At 29.9% G+C, this 12501-nt stretch overlaps 1 protein-coding gene across 1 annotated transcript; it reads right to left on the reverse strand.

The window, feature by feature from the left end:
* Window positions 1–387: 387 nt before the first annotated feature.
* LOC132742729 (uncharacterized) lies at window positions 388–4031 on the reverse strand. The gene is made up of 4 exons (XM_060731195.1): window positions 3923–4031; window positions 1846–2010; window positions 1212–1371; window positions 388–823 (listed from the first exon to the last, which is right to left on the reverse strand). The coding sequence occupies exons 1-4, from the start codon at window positions 3923–3925 to the stop codon at window positions 735–737; spliced, it is 417 nt and encodes a 138-aa protein (XP_060587178.1). The 5' UTR covers window positions 3926–4031; the 3' UTR covers window positions 388–734.
* Window positions 4032–12501: the final 8470 nt, after the last annotated feature.

Genomic DNA, 12501 nt, shown 5'->3' on the forward strand with positions numbered 1-12501 from the left:
TTTTTTTTTACACGAAACTCAAATATTTTGTAACATCAGTTACGTGATAGATAAGCGTTAAACTGTTAGCTGAAAAATGTCACCATATCTTGATTATATGTTGTTTTTAGATAACGTGTATATAAAAATGATCGTATTCATTAATTGCAATTTTAACAATATTCCGATGGACATATTTATTGGACAGACTGGTGCACTCTTTTATCTATGATATGGTGACGATTTTTTCTGTAAGTCAAATTTGTTTAAATCAAAGCATTTGGCTCACATTGACATTAAGTCACTTAACTCCGTAAGCAAATATAAAAGAATGGAACTGCTTTATAAGTAAAACGAATTTCTTTCACGGAAGATAAAGATCTATATAGAACAAAGTTAACACTAATGTATAAAGTATGTTTTTTTATTCATCAATTACAGTGATACTAATATACATAATAACTGATGGGTATGAAATAAATAAATATATATGAATTTAAAGATATACTTTGCTTAAATTTGATAAAAGAAAATATTGACAATTGCTGCACCGTCACTTTGTAAATAAAAATAAAAACTTTTGGATAGATTTCAACAAATTTCTGTCACTAAAATATTTCAACAGCATGCATGGAATCTAAGACGTCTTAAACTATCCGTTATACTTGATTTAAACACTGTTTTCTGTTCCCACTTTTTAAATATTATCTTTTGTGCTTGATGCTATAATTGTTCTTACTTGACTAAAAAACAACTTAGTAAATGTCGTAACAGCAGCCGTAACACTCACTTACTAGATGAGGAATGGCGGCACAGAATTCGGCGAGGGTTATCGGTCCGTCAACTGCAAGAAATGACAAAACAAAAGAAATAAATTACATGTCTGTAAATATTCAAATGACACCTAAGTGTAAACGAGGAGTATAAAGGTTAATGTCACTATAACTTATGATTTTGTTATAATTGCATTCATTTGTTCCAATCTTGTTTATGTGCATAATCAATAAACGCCGGACTCAAAGAAAATATCCACCGTTAATGTTTCAACGGAAAAAAATGAGGGTATTTTTTTTACTACATTTCCAACAGTTGTTACAATTTATCTTCAAGTTTAACATTTTCAGTTGTCAATTATTAGTCGACGACAATTATGAGAGTCGATCATTCAGCTACAATTCTCGAACAATACAGTATATTTCAGGTACGGAGATTATATGTAAACGATTACAGACCATCTATTGAGTGTATGAAGGCGAAAAGATCATTCGTTTCCCTTTTCACACCCAATATAGATTCGAGTTCCTCTCTAAGGATAAGTCCGTCTCCATCAATGTCGTAGGTTTCAAATACGCATGGATTATCTTCAAGCATTATGCTAAATTGTGTTCCAATCTTAAATAAGATTCAATGCATACCATTGAAAACATCAAACAGGTGAAATAGAATTTTGACAATAACTTTTGGCTTTTTATCATAATGTTGTTTTCTGTACATTTTGAATTTATACCATAATGTCACACCAAGAGAGATACGAATATAAATGATTACAAAAATAATTTGTTTGAAAGCTTTTGTGTAAGACAAACAGTTCTTTACTCTTGCCAATAATCTTTACATAATACATAGAAATTCACTAGTTTCTCAAACACAACATAAGACATGCTCAATCTGGTTTATCTAAACTTTCAGATGATTATATTATTTGTTATTCATGTTTAACATTTTATATAGTAGTTATAGCTATTTGTGTTAAAAATTAGATGATACATATCCTATCATTTTGTATTTAAATAAATGCATATGAATTTTTGTTTGAAAATATAGGCAAATGAGGATAAAATATAATGAATAAAGTGGTATACAAACCCTTTTAAGAATTTCTGTTTTCGTCACGTTCCTGGGATCTGCAGATCTACGCTTATCCATATGACAGGAACTATTGGCTCCTTTTGTACTGCAACTTTTATTACAGCAGCTTGCCTCCCATATACCGTAAAAAAGAAAAAAGGCAGGTAGCAAAATGTTAACGTCCTGAAAGAAAGAATAATAAAAGCAACTTAGATATAATTAAGGTGCGAGCATTTAGTTTATGTCTTTGGGTATTCAGGCACCTTAATTATTTCTATGATCACACCCGACCCAATGATTACCCAAGTTGAATAAGATATTTATCACATGCTAAAACTTTATTGTTTTATCCTTTGCTATTCACACGGACAACGACATACTGTTAATAATCATATTTCAAAACATTGACAAATTGTACAATAATATGCCCTTAACTCCAAAAATCAAAGCGTATAGTGACAGGAAATAGACCAAAAGTAAAAAGAATTAGAAAAATGTATCTAATGATAAATGAAATAGTTCTTAAAAATGTAAATCATCAAACAGTGATGTGACTATTTGCATAGATAACACCTTAAAATGACAAAAGTTATAAACTAAAAAAAAACGGAAAAATATTGCTTTATTGAAAAGATATCGTGTCTTTTTTGCACTTTGATATAAAATTAATGTTTTACAATGCATGTTTATGCATTGTTGACAATTGATGAATTATATGTATTAATTGGAACAAAAATTACACAAATAATGTTTGTAAATTACTAAAACGTATTGCTAAAAACATTTTACAGCAACCACAAAGATAGCCGTCAATGGAGCTATTCGACGCTCTTAACTGGTTACCATTTCTTGACAAATGAAAATAATACACAGTGGTTCTTGTTTTTAGAACTTTAGATAACATAAAATCAAGTTTTATGACTTTATCAAACAAAAAATACAGAATTTAAGATGTAGCTCACGAAAAGATATTGTATCATTCAAACAAATTTTTTTAAAAACACATTTTCTGATCATGACGTTAACATTTGGAACAGTATACCTTTAAAAGATTGTTGGCAGCCTTAAATGTTTTAAATAAAAACACAAAACATATTGTTGTGGGAGACACAGGCAAAAGTTTCATTTCTTCGTTTTGGATTTTCCATTCATTATTCTATAAATGTTCTCAAAAATACTATGCAGTCAAAGGAACAGAACTTTTCGCATTAGAAAGAATAAAATGGTGGTTTCGAAACTTGACCCGCGTGGGTCAGGTTTGAGCGTTAATATTTCATTATAGTTGTCAAAGTGGACTCTGGAACATTAAAGAACATGTCAAATGAATGACTTAAACTTGTTTCAATCATACAATATCAAAAATATCTATTATTGTAACGTCGAGGGTTTGTTGAAGTCATATGACTTGTTTTAAAACTACTCATTGATATTCAGTCGGCGTCTAAATTTCGCTTAAAATATATAGATATAAAACACGAAATATAATGAAGTAATACAGAAATGCATGCTGGGACTTTTAAAAATGACATTTTATCGTAATTTGAATACATAAGATCACTTTAATATTTTTGTCATTAACTTGCCTGAGAAACTCTTTAATAATCACCATCATCATAATCATCATCATCATCATCATCATTATTATTATTATTATCATTATTATTATTATTATTATTATCATTATTATTAATATTATTATTATTAATATTATTATTATTATTATTATTATTATTATTATTAATTATCATTATTATTATTATCATTATTATTATTATTATAAAATCATTATTATTATTATTTATTATTATTATTATTATTATTATTATTATTATTATTATTATTATTATTATTATTATTATTATTATTATTTTGTATTCAATAACTTTCTGTTCAAAGATTGATAAAAGATGAACCACTATATGCTGAAAAAAATATAAATTGTTATGAAAGAATTTTTTTTGCATAAGTGAGTAAAGTTACCGGCAAACGAAAAACCGATTTGATGTTTCTGGCAGATTTGAGTTAGAAAAAAATATTTTCACAACACTTCAGATTGAATGAGAAAAATACAATGGAATAAAACGCAATAACCTACCATTTTAACACCGGAATATGGTATCCTATTTATACACTATGATTCTGAGTGCTTTTCACACGCAAAGTATGTACGAGGAAAGTTTGTGCATCATATCCTTTTTATAGGTTATGAGTACGGATTGAGAAGGAAGTTGATCTATAAATTATCACGTGACTCATTCCAATGCTAGTGAATGTTTTCCTTGCATGGTATATGTTAAATAAGTGATAATTTACCTTTTTCCTGATTAAGCGGAAACAATTGACAAAATACCACAAGATATAATCTACTTATGCACAAAGATTATAGTTTAATTCACTATAAGACAAGCATTTTAATTTAATCTTTATGATCATAATATTGAGAAATAAATCCTCATTAGCTCATGAGAAAAAGAAAGCTATCTTTTAGTCGACGCATACTTGTGTTTTCAGATACCAATCAACAATGCTTTAGCATTTAACGTATTCTAATATTGTAAAACTGACAAAGAATTTTAACTACAATAGAAACATAATTTGCAAAACTGTTGGTAATGCATCTTGACCTTACGAGAGTAATTTATTTTCTTGTATGTCATGTCTGCAAAAGTGATTTGTTAAATCACATAGACAAATAATAGACAAATGATGTTAAATGTTGAATTCTGCTAAAGCCGGTGCTATGGAAGTGGTCGGTAGCATGCCATTAACAGATTTATTTAAATTGAGCCTGCACCATTTTAAATTTTGCATTTTGGACACTTTTGGAACGCAGCTATAGACTCAAAACAGAAAAATGTACATTGATATATTTTTTGAACAGAAGAAGTAGATTGTTATTATTTTGAACAGTAAATATAGAAAAACTTGGAAGATATTGCTATAAATTTAGTACAACCCAATTAGATAGTCAAATATTTTTTTTTTTTTTTTTTGGTGCGGTGCAACAAATACATATTGCTTTTGACTTTGGACCGCAAAAGTAAATTTACATTACACGTACCCGATTGCTATTCACTAAAATGCAACCATGGAGTGCTTCAGACTTATGGAATAACAAATAAATATATCAATAGACATGAGACAGCCAAAGTAGTTTGTTATGTACCACAAAAGTTGTTAATGGAACAGCAAAGTGTATTATTTTTTCATTTATTACATAAAGACTTGGCACTGCAAAAGTGGAGTGTTGAAGAATTTGAACACCAAAAGCAAGCAACGAAGAGGTGATTCCAAACGAAATTTTTAATTGCTTTAAAACATGTAAATGGAATCTATAGAAAATAACAAACAAAAAATGCTCCAAATTTTCTTCTTTTGTTTTTCTTGAATATCTGGAGAATTGGGTTTTTTCGAGAAGTATGAATTAAAATCTCAAAATGTTTCTAACACCACAGTCTTGATATGACTGAGGTTTTTTACGAGAGACTTTGCAGGTTGCAATCCTCCCATAACCCACCATCCACTCCCACTCAACTAGCACTGGATAAATACATATTGTATCTTCGACAAAATAAACTATTTGAATTATTGACCTGAAGGACCACTGCTTTAGCTTAAAATTGGAATTACGTCAAGACATGTTTTCAGATTTATCTTATAACTATAAATATCTACTTTATTTCTTTACATAAAATTCTAAACTCTGCAGGTTTATCTCAAATAACGCTTACAGTGCTTTGATTTTTGAGAATGAGCTGTGATTCATAAAAAATAATAGAAAGACATTTCAAAGCGTTCAACTTGTCCTGCATTATCAATTTATTCCTTATCCGTTATGATTGGCTAGGATTTGAAAGTAGATAGTGTTTCAATTGAAATAATATATGTAACTTATAATTTCATACGAGCTTCCTGTTAGTTTTTAATTTAGTCTTTATATGCATTATCATTTTCCTCTTTGATTTTCAAGTATCAAAGTATCCCTCTACTAATGAGAAGGCTTGATGCTTCATCTGGGCACGTTACGGTTACACACGTTTATTACAAATTTGGCTACAAAATTTCAAGTTTACTTCATTTTAAATATTCACCATTATTTTTTTTAAAAGCTCCAACACCATCCTTAAGAACATTTACGTTTTTTTTGGTAAAATACAAACATTTGCTTTTTCCTCAATAATTTGGTTAAGAATAAACTAAACGCATAAATTTACTGGTTTATGATTGCTAAATTGGTACTGGTAGTTATCAAGTTACTTTTTTAAGCTCAATTAAGTCGTCATCTCTTGAACGTGCTTTCAATCACAACCAATTTTAAATTTCCGGGGTGTGCTTCTCCTATTCACAGGTGTATATGTAAAGAGTAGCCGATACAGTTTGGTAAATATGGTTATAAGTATGGTAAGGCGATCTGACCCTCAGGCTTCTTGAGTGAGTCGCTCATACAGTTTTTGATTGAGACTATAATTACCATTTATTAAAGCATATAAATATATTAATATAGCTACAATATATCAAATTTATTGGTCAAATGGCTGTTGAAAATAATACCAAAACGTTATATTTATTAGTCTGTTTCCAAGTTTAAACTTCCTTAAGCGTGTATAATTACTGTTTTGAAAACAATATCGAAAATGTTAGAACAATATACATTCAGAAAAGACTTAACATATTTTTGACGAACAGATATATGGTTGTATAACCACTCTTATCTTTATCTAGAATTAGAATGCTTATTATTTTCAGCCAGTTAAAAGGCCATAAAGCAAAAGAAAGGTTTTAAGTTTTAATTTTCAAAAACCTTTTAATATTGGTGTACTTTTTAAAATCCAAAAGGTTACTCATTGACAACTACCTGAACAATCTTGTTTATCTGTTGCTTTTTTGCAAATAGTTCAATTGTACTTAATTACTATTTTCAATGTTACACGTACCAGTAAGACTATCATACGAAATATCTGTAGGACCATTTCAACTTCATGAATTCCTGATTTCATTTTCATGAATTCACATATTTAACTTTGTGAATTCACGTTTTAACATACCGAATTCATGAATTCACGATTTCAGCTTCATGAATTCACGATTTCAACTTCATGAATTCACGATTTCAACTTCACGAGTTCACGATTTCAACTTCATGAATTCACGATTTCAACTTCACGAATTCATCTTCGTGAATTCACTATTTCAACTTCACGATTTCACGAATTTACCTTGAAGTTCACGAATTCACAATTTCAACTTCACGAATTCACAATTACACCTTCATGAATTCACGATTTCAACTTCGTGAATTCACGATTTCAGCTTCATGAATTCAAGATTTCAACATTAAGGTATATGACACGTGATCGTGACGTCATTTGTTGCCATATTGGATGGCTTTGTTACAACCTGAATTGTAATAAAACCGGAATTGTAATAAAATTATTACAAAACTGGTTAGGATGCAAAAATATTATTACATTTAAGTAGTCAACCTGAATTGTAATAAAACCCGAAAATGTAATAAACGGTCAAAACTCAAGAAAATGAGGCAAGAAAAGTCTCTTTCACATACAACGAATTTGGACTTGGAATTTTGACATCGGATTTTTTGTAAAACTTAACATGGAAGCGAATTAAAACTAAAAGAAAATACATTTCAAATTTGAAGAGCAGAAATGGTATCATAAAGTTGATAACAGCCTGCATTCTTTAAAGAACTTGACATACATTTTATTCCTACGATACCATTGAGACATTGATTTTTAAGGTCACAGTCATGTAAATTTATTGATAATATGAATAAATAAAGGAAGGATGACGTTCATTCAAATGTAACAATCTTAATACAATTCAAGAAAAATTGTCCATAATTATAGTACCTTAAATAAACAATCTGAAGCGTAATGACATCGTGAAATGTAACAAACTATCTGATACGTAGCATTTTCATTTTCTATTCTGTACAACCACCAAATAACATATTTTTTGAAGATCATCTTTACTAACGATATAAATGTTAACGCAAAGTTCACTTATCAGACAATAACTGAACAAATCCTTTTATTCTGAAGATTTTATTAACTTGATTGTAATGTTTACATTAATAAGGCAAAGGTCACCTTTGAAGTTAATGTTAAATGTCTGATAAGGTGGCGGCGTGGCCGAGTGGTTAACGCGTCGGACTAGTAATCTAAGGATTGCTGACCGCGTGGGTTCAAACCCTGTCAGGGGCAAGCCGTTGTTTCCTTGAGCAAGAAACTTTACATTCATTGCTTAGTACTGGTTGGTTCCAGGAACGGATTCGAGAGTGTTTCAATAAGCTTATAGCTTCCAAGACAATCGAACTAAAATAAATTTGTATAAGTTAATGTTTTCATTTAAAAATATTTATAAATTATAATACCAAATAGGCTGTGTGAAAGAGATCATGTGGGAGTATTCGTCACTCCTGTGGAAGCTCTAGTTTATAAATGGAATGTTTTCATATTGAAACTAACATCTTTTAGGACAAAATATTTATGAAGATCAAACTAACTTTGACTTGTCATTCTCACTTTTTTTGCTGTGACAATAAAACTTTGCAATTAGTATATAGAAATTATAAATACCTGGTTCAATATGAAATTACAATGCATCTGTGTGTGGGCGTGTATGGCGTGTGTGTATGCGTGTGTACGTATACGAGTAATGTTTCGACAGTTAAAACTCCGACAGTTAAAATATTTTAGATAGTTAGTTAGTTATATGAATTTTATAGGTTAGAAAATATCACAAACAAAAAATGTACCTAAGTGGTTATAGCTAATTTATCTATAAATTTATTTGTCTATATACATGGACACATCTTTCAGGATATACTTTCAAGTTGACTTACAATGACCCTGCCTCATAAATGACTTTTTTTCAGGTCCAGTCATCTTTTGTTCCCAAAACTTCGATTTGACATGCTACAAGTTTATTATTGTATGCCCTATCCAATCTCATTCCGTCTCAGGAACCTGAAGATAGATTAACATGAACTTGAAATACCAATGCAATGTACCGATGCACTGTGTTACTTTAAGTTTTATAACTCTGATAGGTGGTTTTTAAGTCTTTTTGGTCTTTTTATGAAATTTTGCGCACCCGGTGGTTTCAAATGTGGATTTATTTGGAATTGTTAGAGTGATGGCCCCTCACTTACTCAAAAATTTGCAATTTTCCACTTGTAGGGCCTTTATTTTTAAAACTGCTGGAGTAAAAAAAAACTTCTCATTAATGTTGATCAGCATGTTAAGCTAAGCACTTGAGATTTCACGTGTAGATTTACATATAATTGTTAGAGTTATGGTCCTTGAATAATGTAAAAATTTTAAATTTTATAATTGTGCCGCATGTACTAGCCCTAAAGCTAGTCAAAACACTTTACAGGAATGTTGATGAGTATGTGCGCCTTGGTAATACATCAGTTTTTTATCAACCATTCTGTATTTCTATTTTTACCTTCACTCTGTTATTACAAATTATATTTTCTGAAATCATTATTTTATGTAATAATTCCTTTTTACACACTTGCGTCTTTGGTTAATTTTTACCTTATTCCATTGGTTCATTTTGTTTTTATCCTCTCTTTTAGCTAATGCCTGTGCAATCAAACTATTGAAGTGCTCATTTATCATTGGGTTTATCATTTTTATAACAAAATAAAAAAGAGATACATGGAAAAGATTCAGCACTAGAGAAATGTAGTTTCTGGGCATATTATTGTATCAAGAAGTATTGGATAAATGGGGGCATCTGTGTCCTATAGAAACATTTCTAGTTTCGTCTTACTTTTGATGGGTCATTTTGATCATTGTAACCAATATAGATTTTAAAAATTGATCATACAATCTTAATTTATTCATCTCCATGCATTGAAATAAATGATATGTTGAGCAGTTTTACCATCAAGCCGTATTTCTTCTTTAGTTTCTTAATTTGTTGTTTGTTGTTATTTTCAGGATTTGTTCAAATTAAGGTAAATTTCACGAAATTTGTTTAATATATTGTTTATCTACATCCAGCAAGGTGACATTTTGTTTAACAATAGATTAAAATACTACTTTACCCTCAGCAGAACTATTCGAAAATTGTCTTCTTACGTCTGTAAATAACTGTTACCTTCCATGTAGATTTAGTGCAGCTGCATTATGCGGTGTCCTGTTTTGTGCCAGTTATATGACATCTATTGAAATGCAAGATTTTTTTTTCTCTGGAAGTCCTGTGTCGCCCTTCTGTATTTATATATACGAATTTTTTTGCATTATCGAATGAAATTTTGGCGCCATTCAACGTTAAATATGTCGTATACTAAATCTTTATGCGAATCAAAATGGAAAGAAAAACATGCACGATGATAAACATTAATTCTCGCATGTTTCCTGTTTACAGCACCGGTGACTACAATTTAATAAATGTGTTTTTTTAAAGAGAATGTATTATATAGCTACTTATCTATTAACAAGAGCAGTGCACTCGACTATTCTAAGTGCTTGGTAGGAAAACAAGAGTCTGGATAATGTGGAATTTTGTAAGGTAAAATAGGGCCATATGTTCTTTCAAAATCCATATTAGAGTAACGGGTCTTGGATATAGCACATTATGCTTCCAAATACGTTTCAATCCTTCCTCTTAGTAGTTTTAGAGATACCAACTTGCACGCAAATACTTAACCAAAGTGTGACGTCTACACCGACGCCTGAGTGAGTACAAAAGCGCTACCTAGTCTTCTAGTCGACCAATTATTTGATATGATTTAGTCAATCTTAAAACTTGACAGGCGTTATTATAACTGCCTCAAACAGGACACCATAGAAACGGATTGAAATTTGTAGCGAGCTAGATAGCGTAATTCGGGAGTTTTAGTTTATCGAAAATAGAATAAAATAAATAAATTTCGATGGCCATTTCAAGGAACAAAGCTGCTGTTGACTATCGACGAAACAACTGTTCGTTTAATGATGCTGACACTTATATACCGTCTGTTATTCTACTCACGAAGTTGAAATCGTGAATTCATGAAGTTGAAATCGTGAATTCATGAAGTTGAAATCATGAATTCGTGAAGTTGAAATCGCGAATTCATGAAGCTGAAATCATTGTGATTTAAATATAATTTGATTATTTTTGATATGTTTAATAAACAATTTTTTCTATCTTAATTTGCATAATTAGTGCTTCAAATTATACTACGAAATATATATATCAGTTTTGCATAAAATTGGCGGCCATATTGAACGCCACAAAAAGGTATACACACGGATTTTTTTTTAGTTTTTCCACAAAACAAAGAATAAGATAAAAACTGAACAAAAGAAAATAACTTTTTATTATCTTAAGGAAATTACTAATTGAATATTGGTTGTGCTCAACATGTTTTGATAAATGCAAGGATAATAAAAATATCTTACACTAGAAAAAGAGACAAAAATAGAAGGTCTAAAGCGAGATAATTTGTTCAAACAGACATCTATTTTATATGAATCCATATGTTCAGTTACGTATTTTATGTTCAACAGTATCATTAGAAAAGAGACTTACGTCAGCTTTCAACATTTGAAATACTTCAAAGGTAATCGTTCTTTAAAAGTACAATATGCATTAGTTTCTGTTTTTTTATTTTAATAATTACAGAACAATAGAAATTAAAAAAAAAATATCTTGGACAGTTGATGTATGTTATTGTATTGTTTATCGGACGTGAATGTGAAGAAGCATGCAAAAATGAAACATGGTAAAACCGTAGAAATATTCCAAAATTTCACGAAACAAACGTACCATTTCTACATGTTCTTTTAAATTGTTCTCTACAAGTAAGATATTCAATATTAAGGATTCCGGATCTTTGATAAAACTACAAAAGAGATATTAGTCAGATATTAGTCTAATAATCATCACGTAATTCATTTCAATATATCTTGACTACGTATCTCATCCTTGCTCAAGATTGTGAAGAAGAATCCATTGAAAAATAAAAATGGTGGTGTATGAACAAATAAACAAGGTATTTGCTGTCGATGACAAAGAATTTCAGTCTAGCATTTGTTAGCAAATAAAGTTCTGGTACGTAGATGTTTTTTCGCATCGGTAAAATTGGAAAGACGCCTATAGCCTTTAAACCTTTGCTACGTCGTAAAACCCAACACAATAATGCACTAAGATATGTTGGCCAGTTTAGTGTTTTTACAGATAATGTTAGGCTTTATCTTACTTTTTTATAACAAAACGTTATACTGGCCATCAAATAAAAATACATCGACCGAGATACTTCTATACTTGCTATATTTTAGGTCTTAACCTTAAAGGTCAATGCTTTTGAAAACCTTTGTCAGCTTTTAGATTTAGATTCAAATTTTGTTTATGGTCAATAACTTCAATTATGACCTTAAGACTTGATATTGAATACATGTTGATAAGTTATGACTCGCAAGACCATTTTGGGATCAAGTCTAGGCCCATATGACATTAATTTCAAATTTAATCTTTAATTAAAAAATATACAAATTACTATCAAGCACTGAGAGCGCATCGTTTATCGGATATTTATTTGAAATAACTTGTACAGATGTCGTATTTACTTTCGTTCTGTTAAAATTAAAAAATAGCAAATGGGTTTCAAAAACAGTTATTGTTTTATTTATTCATCATTGTTTATAAGGGTAT

The sequence above is a fragment of the Ruditapes philippinarum genome, unplaced genomic scaffold, assembly GCF_026571515.1.
Source record: "Ruditapes philippinarum isolate M1 unplaced genomic scaffold, ASM2657151v2 ctg2406_1_1_1_1, whole genome shotgun sequence".
Taxonomy (NCBI): domain Eukaryota; kingdom Metazoa; phylum Mollusca; class Bivalvia; order Venerida; family Veneridae; genus Ruditapes; species Ruditapes philippinarum.

What these genes read in the sequence shown, in the direction of transcription:
- LOC132742729 (XM_060731195.1), bottom strand. An exon ending in AAACAGAAATTCTTAAAAGG is followed by an intron (nt 1,372 to 1,845) that starts GTTTGTATACCA and finishes ATCTTATTTAAG; the next exon opens with ATTGGAACACAATTTAGCAT. An exon ending in CTTCATACACTCAATAGATG is followed by an intron (nt 824 to 1,211) that starts GTCTGTAATCGT and finishes CATTTCTTGCAG; the next exon opens with TTGACGGACCGATAACCCTC.